Source organism: Camellia sinensis, chromosome 3, assembly GCF_055761805.1.
Source record: "Camellia sinensis isolate YWXY chromosome 3, ASM5576180v1, whole genome shotgun sequence".
In the NCBI taxonomy this organism is placed as follows: domain Eukaryota; kingdom Viridiplantae; phylum Streptophyta; class Magnoliopsida; order Ericales; family Theaceae; genus Camellia; species Camellia sinensis.
The window spans coordinates 67,671,836-67,686,326 of NC_138963.1; the positions used below are offsets into that span (position 1 = coordinate 67,671,836).

The window sequence follows — 14,491 nt, forward strand, 5'->3', positions numbered from 1 at the left end:
TAGATCGGCGTTCTACTTCTGGCTATTGCATTTTTCTTGGGTCAAATCTCATCTCCTGGTCCTCTAAAAAGCAGGCTACTGTGTCCCGTTCGTCCACTAAAGCTGAATATCGGGCTTTGGCTCATACTGCTGCTGAGGTCACTTGGTTGCAAATGCTCTTAGCTGAGTTTGCCATTTCTCTTCCCTCTCCTCCTATCATTTGGTGTGATAATCAATCTGCTCTTTCCCTTGCTGCCAATCTAGTTTTCCATAGTCGATCCAAACACATCGAGGTCGATTGCCATTTTGTGCGAGAAAAGGTTGCTCCCATCAGTTAGTTCTTCGCTATATTCCTACTTTGGATCAACTTGCGGATGTGTTCACCAAACCTCTTTCCACTACCCGGTTTCAATTTCTAACAACCAAGCTTTTGGTGTCTCCTCCACTCATTCGCTTGCGGGGGAATGATAGGATATCACACAACTCAGAGCAACCGGAGCAGAGTAAGCTACAGCAACATCAGTTCACTACAAGCAGTGCCAGTTCATCCAATGTGACAGAATAAGCAGTGCCGGCTCATCAAGTGTAACAGAATAATAACTGTATTAGTTAGTGGTTGTAATTAGCTGTAGTTAGAGTATGTTGAGTTTAGAATTAGTTAGAACTAGAGTTAGTTTAGATGGTTATGAATGTATATAAATATCAATGTAATCTGTCATTGAAATAATATAATGAAAGTGTAACATAGTAAATTCATTTCATTCTCTGAAATTCATCAGTTTTCTTGAGAGTGGTGCATATCAAAACCTATTAACAAATTTTTCCGGGAAGATCAGAACAATAAACTTGATGTTTAATAGATAAACCTGGAAAAAGATGAATGAAAATAGGTTTACTGATAAGGGTAATCAATCTTTCTGGGGAAAACGAAAGTCTGATTGGTTTTCACACTCGCAAGCAAAAGGTCATTACGCAAAGGAACGCCGACAGAAGCAGACACGAGATATCATGCTCAAATTCAATGGAATGAAGTGCTTGAAATAATTATCAGTGTAAAATGATTTTCTGTCAAATATTTGATGCAATTAGAAGATTGAAGATTTAGGACTGCCTAATTTGATATTATTGTTTTCTGTTTTGCATAGCAACTGGAACGAATTTCTGTGTTTGCTTAGATCAGTACTGGAAAATGGAATCATGAGGGATACGGATACAACTTTGAAACCATGTCATTGTCACTTCAGTGATATAGTATTAATTAGTGATGATTCTATTGCATCTCACAAAATAAAAATCATATTAAGCGAAAATAGAGTCCAATTCGATGAAATCAATTACATGACATAAATTACATACTTCAAATCCTAGAACTTAACCAAATACAAGACATTGATCAAGGGTTCTACACCACCACATCAAACATAATTCACTTTTACATACCAACTAACAAATTTTACACACTGGGATCTCTAAAAGTCCCATGTACGCTTCAATTTCTACCATCAAAGATAAAAACACACATGAAAACAACCCCTGAAATGGGAAATATTAGCTTTGGATCGTAACTTCTGGAACAGTACTCATCATCCTTGGCACATTATCAATAATCTCCGGTGCCAATTTCCCATTGGCAGCAGAGGGTAGTTGTTGCTCATAAGCTGAGAGATGGACTCCAAGTGCAGCCCTACCTGAAGGGTCAAGGTTGTTAGACCAAGAAGCATCCCACTCGATCGCTTTGGCCGTGCTGCAAGCCACACTTGCACCACCCGGGACAGTCAGCCTGGCCGGGTTCTGCAGATCCATAAAATCTCATTAATTTTCTGAGATTAGTATAACTAAACGTAGATATGAGGAATTTGATTTGAATTGATTCACCTGTGGGAAGAACCTCTCAAAGATCATTCTGTAGTAGTAGGCTTCTTTTGTGGTTGGGGTATTATGAGGGAAGATATGTGCAGCATTAAGTATCATTCTATCGGTCACCTGAAAGCGAAAATGAGCATTAAAAATGTGCCATAATAATAAATTGTTGCTTCGAAAATGAGCATTAAAACAGTCATAGATGAGTACATGTTGTGCGGCTTGGGATTTAAGCCCGTCAATCCAACTGTAGCCGACCCCATCGCTGAATTGCTCTTTCTGCCTATAGAGAATGTGCTGAAATGTATGAAACATGACAATGTTAGTCTAAGTGATTGATCTAAGAAACAAACATTGAATTAAGATTTGTCATTCTTTACCTTTGGCAGATAGGGGTGTTCTTCATCATCAAAGGCCCTCCTCAAAACCCACTTCTCCATTCGCCCTTCTTCCGGCTTAATCTGGAAGGTGTTCGAGAAAATTAATTTGCTTTTTATTTTTGGGTACCAAACTATCAAACAATCAATCCAATCATTTTCTTACCATTTTCCACTCGGGGTCGATGCTCATTGCAACATTGATGAATTCTTTGTCCAAGAAGGGGACACGGGCTTCCAATCCCCACGCAGATGTTGCTTTGTTAGCCCTCAGGCAATCGTATTGATGAAGTGCTTTTATCTACAAACACGAACAAAAAAGGGTAAAATTTCACTGTTATCAGTACAACCTTCTCAGTTCCAGCCACTAGATATGGAAAGGCCATTTGGGCATAAAAAATTTGTTATTACCTTGCGACATGTTTCACGGTGGAACTCTTCCTTGTTGGGTGCCTTGTGGAAATACAAATACCCACCAAAAATCTCATCTGAGCCTTCACCAGAAATGACCATCTTCACTCCCAATGACTTAATTTTACGCGACATGAGGAACATAGGCGTGCTTGCCCTGATTGTCGTCACATCATATGTCTCAATATGGTAAATTACATCTTCAATGGCATCGATACCATCCTGTTACATTCCAAAGTCAAAAATTTTATGGAAAAACCAAAACACTTGAGGTTGCGAAGATTATTTTCTGTATTGATACCTGGACAGTGAAGGTAAACTCATGGTGAACTGTTCCCAAATAATCAGCAACTTCTCTTCCAGCCTTCAAATCTGGTGAACCCTGTTTGCCAAAAACACATCCTAGTATGAGAATTAAAGTAGTTCCTTTGAAACTATACTGTAATTTGTTGTAATCATGAAAGATTTGAGTACTCACCTCGAGTCCAACACAAAAGGAATGGAGTTGTGCCCCCCACTGCTTGGCCGCCTTTGTGCCAGCCAAATACCGGGCAGTGATGGAAGCCACCAAGGATGAATCTAGGCCTCCGGATAGGAGGACTCCGAAGGGAACATCAGTCATTAGCCTCTTAATCACAGCCTGCAAATTTTGCAACCAACACATGTCATTTTTTATTTATTTATTTATTTATTTTTGTTGGGGTGGATAAGTAAGCATTTTTATTATCAGAAGACTCACATTTTCAAGAGAGCGCCTTAGCACGAGTGGCTCATATGGGGTAGATGGAATGGCCTCGGAGAACCAGGAAGGGTTGTACCATCTCCGGAGGGAGCCTTCTTTGCTAGAGTACATGTGACCAGGTGGGAATGTCTCGAAATGTTCACAGTCATCATTGAGGCCTTTTAATTCAGATGAAATCCAAACCGAGCCTAAAGGAAAACAGGACAAATCATGGGTTATGAAGATTAGAGATGAACATTATTTAGATTCAATTCAATTTATGAGAAGATCAAATTATGATGTGGTACCATCAAGTCCCCATCCAATGTAGAGGGAAGTGATGCCAATGGCGTCGCGTGCAGCAATGAAGCTGTTGTTGCGAGTGTCGAGTAAGACAAAAGAAAACATTCCATCCAACATGTCCACAAACTCTTCTCCATACTCTTCATACTAAAGGAAATGAGATTGAAGGTGACAGTTAATTCGGTTAACTTCAAACCAAGTTCTTTTAACATAGATCATAGAAAAAACAGAAAACAATTACTAATAATAATAATAATCTTATGGTGATGATTAGAGTACTGACCAAGTGTGCGATAACCTCACAATCACTGCCAGTGCGGAACTTGTGATTAGGCAAACGCTTGCGTAGTTCTTCATGGTTGTAAATCTCCCCATTCACCTGGTTCAACAACACATAATAGTAACCTCTCCATCAAATCAAAATATCAAATCAAAATTGGACTCAAATTTTAGAAAATTACAAAGGAAAAAAGGCATGCATATACTCTTAGGCTGTGTTTCATTCACGGATAAGGGTTCAGATTGGACTAAATTGGCTTGGGAAATATTATGTTATCTGACTTTCTATTTAGATGAAATAATGTCGAGATATGTGAATCTTGATGTATGATTTAATAATTGAGAGTGCATAGAGATGAGATAACAGAAAGAAATTGAAGATAAACAATTAACTCAAATGACTTTTTGGTGAAAGATTACAAGAACCCCGTCCCAAAATTAGACATCTCATATTATTAACTGATAAGATGTCAATGAGTTGGTAAGTTAAACTAACACATTCATCAAACATTCAAAAAATCCCAAACCACCACCAAAAACCTAGAAGTACAACCTTCAACCATGCTTAAGTTCATCACATAATGAACGTGTTTAGTGTAATTTTTTTAAGCTAGAAGTTAATAATCAAAATGTAAAATTTAAAAGCATTTTTTAAATTTCTAAATAATCATTTTTTTTTCCAAACCATTTATTTAAGCTATTTTTATTTCACAAATTGTAAGCTAAAATTGCACTAAATATTTGCCCATAAACTTTTAAAAATAAAAAATAAAAAATAAATTTTTTTAATAAACAACACCAATCAAATAGAATAGCTTGTCTAGCCTAATCAAATCTCGAGTCTAAGCTATACCAAACAATAATGACAAAAGAAACTAATTTGTAAAGGGACAGAAGAGTACCGTGACAACAATCTTTTTGTCTTCATTGAAGAGAGGTTGATCACCAGACGCAGGATCTACAATTGCCAGCCGTTGATGTGTCAAGTAGAAATCACCATGATGATATAGCCCACTCCAATCTGGCCCACGATGCTTCAATCTATACCCAAAAAGACCATACAAAAAGTACCAAATTTCATTTTTCCATTTTCTTGTCAAATCAGAAATAGATACACCCACCGGTCACATATTAACTTTATAGTATCCTAAAACGAAATCATTTTGTGTAAGGGAAGGAGAAGATGATATGGGAGATTTTCTTTTTTTTTTTAAACATATTTTTGGACAGTATAAATAATGCACTACAAAGGATTCAAATTCTTAAATTCTATTCCGAGAAAGAAAATTGTTTGATATATAATACATACCGTATGCAACCCTACTATAGAATTATGTAAATTTCACGAATTTACATCTTACAAAATTTTTACACAAAAATTTTTATTAGATAATTAACAATAATTAAATGTCAATTGAGTTCTATACACAAACTAGAACAGTTTTTCTTAAATAATCGTCATAATATTTTAATGAATCCCTATTTTTTTCATTTACAATCGATGGCAATATCCCCTGTGAGAGAAATGTTATAATATACATTATAATACGCACTCCTTAAAAAATATGTATCATATGCACCCTTTTGTGTATTTTATGGTGTATGTTACGATTTTTGTAATAAATATTATGTAATTTTTTTTAGTAGAGTTATAATAATTTGTGATTCAAAAATGTCCACTTTTTGTAGTAATGTTATGTATTTTTTTATCTAAATATTTCTAACTAAAGAATATGTGATGTTACTAAAGAAATGAGTAATTTTATTTTTGAATCACAAATTATCGTAATTTTATCAAAAAAAAATATATAACATTTATCACAAAAATATATAATATACATTAAAAAAATATATAATAAAAATACACATGACATACAACTTTTAAGGAGTATTTGCAAACACGATTGACATTGAGATGATTGTATAGGTGTGAGTTAAGGATACGAACCACCTTTGAGACATTGCACCCAATAATTTTTTCATTTAAATCGTACTTTGTGGGTCATGAGGGTCCCAAAATATAAACAAATTTCTGATTCAAAAGCCATGGAGAATTGATTGTTCAAAGCAACCCCACATTTTTTTTTCAAGAAACATAAGACCTGAAGCCATGACAAATTAGATCCCACTCTCACATCCACAAATTCCATGATAAAGATTAGAATGAATGTGAAAACCCATCCAAAAGAATGTGAATTTCATTACCATGAAATATTAAAAAAAATTTATAAAAAAAACCATCCAAAAGAATCAAAGCTTCAGCTTAAAAATATGAAGAAAAAAAAAAAATTTAATTGGCGAAAATCAATGGTTAGTTATTAAATAACATAGCAATGGTAACTTGAAGAAAATGATTAGACACATGACAGAGATGGGGAGAAAATGTAAAAGGAAATTGCCTGCGGGAGAGCTCAAGGACGCGAACCCTTTTGGCCTGGGAGTCGTCGGAGCAACCCAAAACTGCTAGTATTCCACACATGATTATTACTCAATTTGTTTTTGTTTTTTTTTTTCTTTTGAAATGATTCAAACTTACTAGATGATAAGAAAGCGAGAGAAATCTAGAGAGAGAGAGAGAGAGAGGGGATCGAAATGAATCAAAGTGCAGAGGAGAGAGGGAGAGGGAGAGAAAATTGGAGAGAAGGAAGGGAGTATGAACTGTTTTTTTGAATGAGTACCGGGAGAGTGTATTGAAATCTGCTTGGAGAGCCACGTACTTATAGCAATTGGGTTGGCCTTTTGTGCCTGAGATTTTTTATTTTTTTATTTTTTTTAATAAGACCTAAGAATATTTATACTCTTTAAAAGAATCATGTTGCTATTATAGCTAACAAGGTTAGAAACTCACATTTTGCATTTATAAATGTAGTTACAATAATATGGTAAGAGTGGTAGGTGTCATATCATTGAGCGTTAATTAATCAAAAATTGATACTTATCAAATTACATCATTTTGGATTGAATTGTGAAAAATTGATGAGTCTCAAACATTTTGTATGACTAATCTCAATTATTTTTATTTTTTTCAATGAGCTAGCTATTTTAATAAGCAATAAAGATTCGGACCCCCTTTGAGGGTCATTCCCATGACTCCCTTTGCCTTTGATTGGTCAAATTATTATTATTATTATTTATTTATTTATTTTTCTCTTCTCCCCCTATCACCGACTTCCACGTGTGTGTGGGGTGGAGAGTTTGAGGGGCTCTTAATCATGGCCCTTTAATAAGATTTCTCTAGATTAGATTACATTTATACTATGTTTGGTTAGAAAATTTGAGAGAAATTTAAAAAAGAAAATGAAATAATATGACTCAAAATAAATTAAAAATTAATTTTTAAGCAAGTTCCAAATTAGGCCATACCAAATTATCATCAACCGGCGACGTTTCTCCGCTTCAATTTTGTTCATTCCCACTCTACCGACTCTATGCGGTGATCCGGAGCTGAGGTATTCTCTGATGCCACGTGGTTCTGTCTCAATTGCTTTTTTTTTTGGTCTTCTTATAAAGTGCTTTTAGAAAAAAAGAAGACAGCTTGGGTCTTGTTTGGATGATTAATTTAGTTGTTATTTAATTTTTTTTTTTTTTGGTGTCGGTTATTAATAAATTTTTTTTACTTAATTTAATAATTATAATCACATAATTTTATCATATTTATTTTAAAAAAGCAGAGAAAAGTATGATTTTAAAAATAGTTCATTCATTTTTTAAGTTAAATATAATAAAATTACGGTTAATTACACAAAAGATTTTTTCAATTATTATATGAATATGTACATATTGATCCTTTTCTCTTAATTTTAAAAATCGTATAAATACATTCCTTTTAGATGTAGCTTGGAGGGTGAAGACAGTTAGCTTAGTGATCGATGTGGCTATCCTTTCGGACAATAAGAAAGTCAAAAGTTCAAGATTTAAATCGATAGAGCGATTGCGGTCCTTTTGTACTAAAATAATCCTACCCCAATATATATATATATATATATATGGTTAGTTCAAAATATACATATATATATCGTCTTCCGAGGATGAAGGTGTTACATTTTCAATTAAAATTGTCGAAATATATGGATTTATAAATGAGACGGTAAAATAATATTCGTTAATAGTTAAAATAATATTAATCTTAGTATAATTAACTCATACAATTATAAGATTATAATTATCTAATTAATTTTTTTTTTTTCTTTTTTTAGATGATCTACATGATGTAGATCATCAACGTGGGCCTATGGCAAACTAGAGACAATCACTGTAGTTAGAAAAATCGAAATACATAAGTGAGTTATGTTTTGTTTTTTAAATATTTAATTTGTTTGGCAAAGGTTTTTTTTTTACTTTTTAGGCTAAAATTTACAAAAATATAAAATAGACCAAAATAATTAATAAGACAAAATATTACATCAAATTCATAATTATTTTATTTTTTCTTTTGCAAACATCACATCCAATTATAAAAAAATCAAACTATATTCTCAAATACAAATATTTTAACCTATTAAAATAGTAAAAAACTAAAATAACTTATTAAAATAACCAATTTCCTAAAGGATGCCAATATTCTATCTATACAATTTTTGCTGCATGATTGATTTTGAGCACCAATAAAATAATTACATTCCCTTTTATGCTTGAACAATTTTATTAGGATTACATTAATGTATTATATTTAATGATCTTATGTGAGCCTTATCTAACACTAATAAGTTATTAGTTTGCTATCATGATTAAATTTATTTATTATTTAATTTGCATGACATTTTAAATTTCAATGATTTATAAAAATAATATATAAACGATTGAGTCTTCAGTAATAACATGTTATATAATACATAAATTTAATACACGATTTGATAATCAAAACATTATCTAAAATAAATAAAACAATTGAAGTTATCAGATAATGTTCGATTGGTGAGATGTAAATTGTTACATCATCATTGTAACCTTAACATTATATTATAATAATAATAATAATAATCATGGCATGTCTCCAAAGGGACGGCACAGGTAATTTTTATTATTTATTTTTGGAACTTGGACACGTAAGCATTATCCATTCAGAAATTCAACGTGCTGAGTCAGTTCCACTTCTATTAAATTTTTGACAACGACAAAGTCAACAAAATCGTTCTCTTTTTTCTACGTCCAACCGTATATTACAAGGACCTATGTGGATGATTCCTTTCCTTCGGGGTTTTTTAAGGCCTCGTTTGGCACAGCCTGGCGTCAGATTAATTCCTTTGTAAATATACAGAGGGGAAATGACTTCCTTGGTATTACTGTCCTCCATACATTTTATTTTGTGAGCTCTATCTTAGGTTCATAAAGATAATCCGAATCTTCTATTTTATAAATTCAACAATAAAAAATGAGTTGTATAAAAAATTTATTTCATTGGACATTTATTAAACACATGAATAAATTATATTTAAAAAAAATGAATAGCAACTATAAATTTAAACTTAAATCGCCCGTTTTATAAAAATAAAATGAGATTTTTGTTCATTTGTTCATTGATAAGTTGATTTTTTTACAAAGACAATCTTTAAAGATAAAATGAAAAAAAATAATGATATAAAGATGAGTCATAATTCATATCCAGAATAATAGTGGATAGTCCGGTTGTTTTCATTCAGTTATCTAAGGATAGCATTTTTGCTACGGGATTGATACTATTTAACAACTCCATCAATCAAATTAAAATAATGACACAAGTAACTATCCTTTTAAATATGATAAAGTACAATGGGCTACCGTAAGATATAGGGAAATTACAAGATAGGGTGCCAGCGTGCCCGACTCAGTCACATGTATGATCTAAAGTAAAAAAATTAAAATTAGGTTTTTTTTTTTCTTTTTCTTTTTTAGGTTAAGAATATATTGAAATAGACTTTCACAAGAGATGAAATAGTACAAATTTGATGAAAGGATATTGGATCTTTTTTCACTAAAATTTTCATCAAATTTAAATTTGATGCAAAATTTGGTGAAATATTGGAAATGCTTTAATCCAATCCATTTATTATTTCACATTATCATGTCGTGTTCATGTATCTTGTCAATAAATTTTATTTTTAGTTAAAAATGTGAAGTGTATGAAAAACTTAAATATTTTCCCTATAAGTTAAATTTAGTGAAATTATTCATAAGAATATTTTATTTTAACTAAATTTGATTTTCTTAATTTATGAGTGTGAGAGTAGGAAATAGACTTTTACTGGTACACAAATGATAGCAATCTCTACTAAATCATTATTTTTTTTTCACCAATTACACAAATGAATGTATGAAATTGATAGAGCCAATGTATGAAATTGATAGAAATTTTTTTACCAATCTCACATGGGTGTAGAGCCAATGTATGAAATTGATAGAAAATTTGACAATCTTAGTTTGGAAAGCTATTGATATTTTTTGTTCTTTATTTATTTTTTATTTTTTGTTTTACTGATAAGATTTCAACTCAATATGAAACCTTTTGTTATACCGAGGCCTTAAGCAAGTGCATCACTAGCAGCCTCCTGAAGTCAGCCCTGGGTGGCGATGACAAAGTTGGAAAGGTAAAAGGGTGGTGCTAGCAGCTTTGCAGTGGGGGAGGATGGTGGCAGCTTGTAGAGCTAGAATAGGGGAGGAAGGTGACTGGCGTTGGCCGGAATTAGCAATTGAGGCATTCTCTACTTAAGGAGCTGAGTGCGTGTAAGAGAGCGAGAAACATTATTAATGTTTGAGAGGTTTGAGTATAATTATGTCAAAAATTTAAAATTACTTAATTTTATATGTTGGATAATTTTTACTGTATTTGAATAATAAATTCTGTTGTGTATTTAAAAACAAACAGAATATATAAGAAATAAAGAAAATGAGAGAATTCATTTGATTGCAAAAATTAAACTAGAAAGAAAATAAATAAATAAAAACAGATTTTATTTTGTTACAAAAACAAAATTAAAATCTGATTTAAATAAAAATAAAACTGAAAAAGAATTAACTTACTTCATTAATTTCTTCAAATAATAATCTGATCAAGTCCAGTGTTCGACACTACTTAAGATAGATTCGTCCTCTCCACGGTGCTTTCAGAATGTGGACGTCTATCTCTCAGGATAAAATAATCAATCAACAAATAAATACAGCATTACAATTTATTTGTTCAACAAACACACTTAGTATATACACTATTTCTCACAGAAAAAATAATGGAATAAATGCAGGAAAATGCAGAGAAGAATTGCAGCAAGGATGGACGAAAATTTGAGTAAAAATCCAAATGAGAGACTAGTCTATTTAAATAGATGAAGTGGTGGCTTGGTGGCTGCTAGTTTTGAATTAAATAGGTACAATATCTGTTCAATTTAAATTAAACAGATTCAAAATCTATAGGCACTGCTTGGTTTGAATTTTGGGTGGATTTAAATTTGAATAGAATAGATTCAGTTTTGGACAGACCCGAAACTGTACAAAAATTCCTGAAGAGGTGCAAGTAAAATTTGAATTTAATTTCCAACCAGAATTTTGAAATAAAAACGGGCAGAATTTATTTCAAAATAAATAAAATAAACTTAAATGTTTTTGGCCCAAAAAGATTAGCATTGGGCCAGACAAACTCAACCCAACCTCACACCACGCACAAGCCTAGGTCCAGCCCAACCCGAATAGTGGCGCGCGTGTGGTGATTTTTGAGTCCAATGGGTCTAGCCCATAATCTCCTTCTCTACAAAACTTGGGTATCCCTTGAGACACACCCAAAGTTCCAATCTCATGCCTTATAAATCCACTCAAAACTTCCCACTAAATCAATGTGAGACAAGCCATTTTTCAATTTTTAAGGATTTTTCACAAAAATTCCATTTTCATGGAGCACACTTTGGTTTCAATTTTCCATTCACTCGATAATGGTTTTAAGCAACCAAATATACCACGTGAATTACAACGCGGCATAGAACACGTTACCACTTTGACCCGCTAATTTCGGCATACGGATCCCACCTAAATAATAGACCAAACTTCGAAAAAAATTCTGATTTTACCCAAAATTTTCTAAACATTTCTAACATTATATACTCACGAGCAGGTCATTGTAGTTTCGTTTTTTTAATGCTAACAATATCTATCAATACCATTAATACAATTTGATGTATATATTATCGATTGAAGATTATATATCATACTTGTTCCTTTTGCCTCATTTTTATTTATTTATTTTATTAACAAAATAAAAATTTTATTAAAAACATAAGATAAGTACAAAGAAATAAACCTACTGTGAGAAATTCTGATAGTGTGAACTCCTCTGCTATTACTGCTTGCATTCACACAACATAACCAACCCCTCAACTTCATCCTAAATCCCCATCTCGTGATGGAGAGTTGATTTCAGACAAAGGGATCAAACGAGTAAGCGGAAGGGAACTAAGAAAATAGGATAAAATATTTGGTTCCTATTTGAAAAGTGGGTTTTTATGTAGTTTTTTTAGTTGTAGGAAAAAAAATTTTGGTGTTTGAAAAGATAGTTGAGTTTTTTTGTAGTTTAATGTGATTTTTATGAGGAAAAAAGTGAAATAATTATGGGATTAGATGTGATATTTTGTTTAAATTTATTTTTTTAATTTTACAAAAAATTTGTCTTTTAATAAAAAAAATCAAAAAAAACTCAACACACAGGCTTCCCAAACACCACGTAGTTAACGATTGGGTAGGTGTAATTTTGCTCATGTCATGTCAAATAAGACCTGCTCGAGTCTGTCAAAAAAATAAAATAAAATAAAAATAAATAAGACTTAACTTCGTTTGGTGGAGTTTTCAAAATATAGTTTCATATTCACTTTTGAATATGATGTTTATTTAACATTTTCAAAAATTAATTCCGTATTCACTTTTAAAAAGTCCTTTCAAGGCCGGAAAATTTGGGTTAACTAATCGTCCGGCCGGTAGTTTATTTATTTATTTTTTTGCACATGTTATTTTTATATTACAAAAAAAAAAAAATTGTGAATTTTTTTTTTAAAATTTTTTATGAGTTTTGAATAGAATTTTGGGTTGTGTGTTTGGTTATGAGTTGTAAGTTTTTGTATCAAATATCATATGTCACATTACTCAATTTAAACTCAATTTAAAACTCTTTTCAAAATTCATAACGAAACAAATTTTTCACACTCAAATCATAATTTCAAAACTCACAAACTCAAAATGCAACTCTATTCTCAAATCGTAATTCTAAAATTCTACCAAACACTGCCTAAGACTTGCTCGGTAGAGTTACTCACCAAGATGACATATACGCTGTGTTTGGTTGGAGGATTTGAAGAGGGATTTGGAAAGGAAAAGGGAAAAGTTAGGTGAAATGTGAATAAAATATACTTACATTTCACCTAGTTTCACACACCTTTTCCATTTCCCTTTCCAAATCCCTCCCCAAATCCCCCAACCAAACACAGCAGTAAGGATCTTTCACAATTGGAAAATTCTTATATGTTGACCCCAAAAAGGAGTATATTATATGTAGTTATATTTTTTTAAATTTAATTATGATTATTTTTTTTTAATTATGACGTTATTTTAATTATGATTTATAAGGTCTTTAATTATATATCATGTTTTAATTATATTTTATGTTGTGTTTAGTTATGTTATTTTTTTTAGTTATGATCACACTACAAGAAAAAATATCTTTGGCGACTAAAAAAGCACATTTGGTCGCTGAAAGTATAGGTTTTGGTGACTAAAAAAGCATTAGTAGCCAAAAATAAAGATTTTTGACTGCTAAAAAAATTTAGTAGCCAAAAGTATAGGTTTTGGGGACTAAAAATCTGTTTGGTCGCCGATTTATAGCTTTTATCGACTAAAAAAATTTTAGTAGCCAAAAGTAAGGCTTTTTGGCGACGAAAAAAAAATTAGTAGCCAAAAGTGAGGCATTGGGCGACTAAAAAGATGTTTGGTCGCCAAAAGTGAAACTTTTTGGTGACTAAAAATAATTTAGTAGCCAAAAGTGAGGCATTGGGCGACTAAAAAAATGTTTAGTAGCCAAAAGTGATGTTTTTTGGCGACTAAAAAGAAGTTTAGTCACCAAAAGTGGTAATTTTAGCACGGGAATTAAATTTTTTAACGACTAAAAAATAATTAGTAACCAAAAGTATAGAATTTGCGACTAAAAAGAAATTTAGTCGCCAAAAGTGGTCTTTTTTTTTTTAAGTAAATAATTTATTTTTACATAAATTGTGTTCAATAAAAAATAATTATATCTTTATATATATACTTTTATATTAATATGGGTCTGTGTACTATATAAATAATATATGTTGCATATATAATCATATGGTGTTATAGAGGCATAGTGGAAAGAGTGTCTTGTATAAGATTTATGGTGTGAGAGGTTGATGGTTTGAATCTCCACAAGAGCAGATGAGAAGCTAGTGAGTGCAATTTTTTTTTTTTCTCACGAATGAGCTTTTGGTGACTAAAAGGTTTGGTTGCCGATTCCTTGAGTATTGGCGACTAAAACATTGGTCGGTAAATGTATAATTTAAAAAAATATAATTGACTATTGGCGACTAAAACATTG

The 14,491-nt window shown here is 31.8% G+C and overlaps 1 protein-coding gene across 1 annotated transcript; it reads right to left on the minus strand.

The window, feature by feature from the left end:
- Positions 1 to 1,278: 1,278 nt before the first annotated feature.
- LOC114277699 (asparagine synthetase [glutamine-hydrolyzing] 1) lies at positions 1,279 to 6,764 on the minus strand. The gene is made up of 13 exons (XM_028219646.2): positions 6,330 to 6,764; positions 4,833 to 4,971; positions 3,935 to 4,030; positions 3,657 to 3,798; positions 3,367 to 3,557; positions 3,106 to 3,267; positions 2,929 to 3,009; positions 2,628 to 2,849; positions 2,383 to 2,517; positions 2,220 to 2,300; positions 2,050 to 2,136; positions 1,855 to 1,962; positions 1,279 to 1,770 (listed from the first exon to the last, which is right to left on the minus strand). The coding sequence occupies exons 1-13, from the start codon at positions 6,407 to 6,409 to the stop codon at positions 1,528 to 1,530; spliced, it is 1,767 nt and encodes a 588-aa protein (XP_028075447.2). The 5' UTR covers positions 6,410 to 6,764; the 3' UTR covers positions 1,279 to 1,527.
- Positions 6,765 to 14,491: the final 7,727 nt, after the last annotated feature.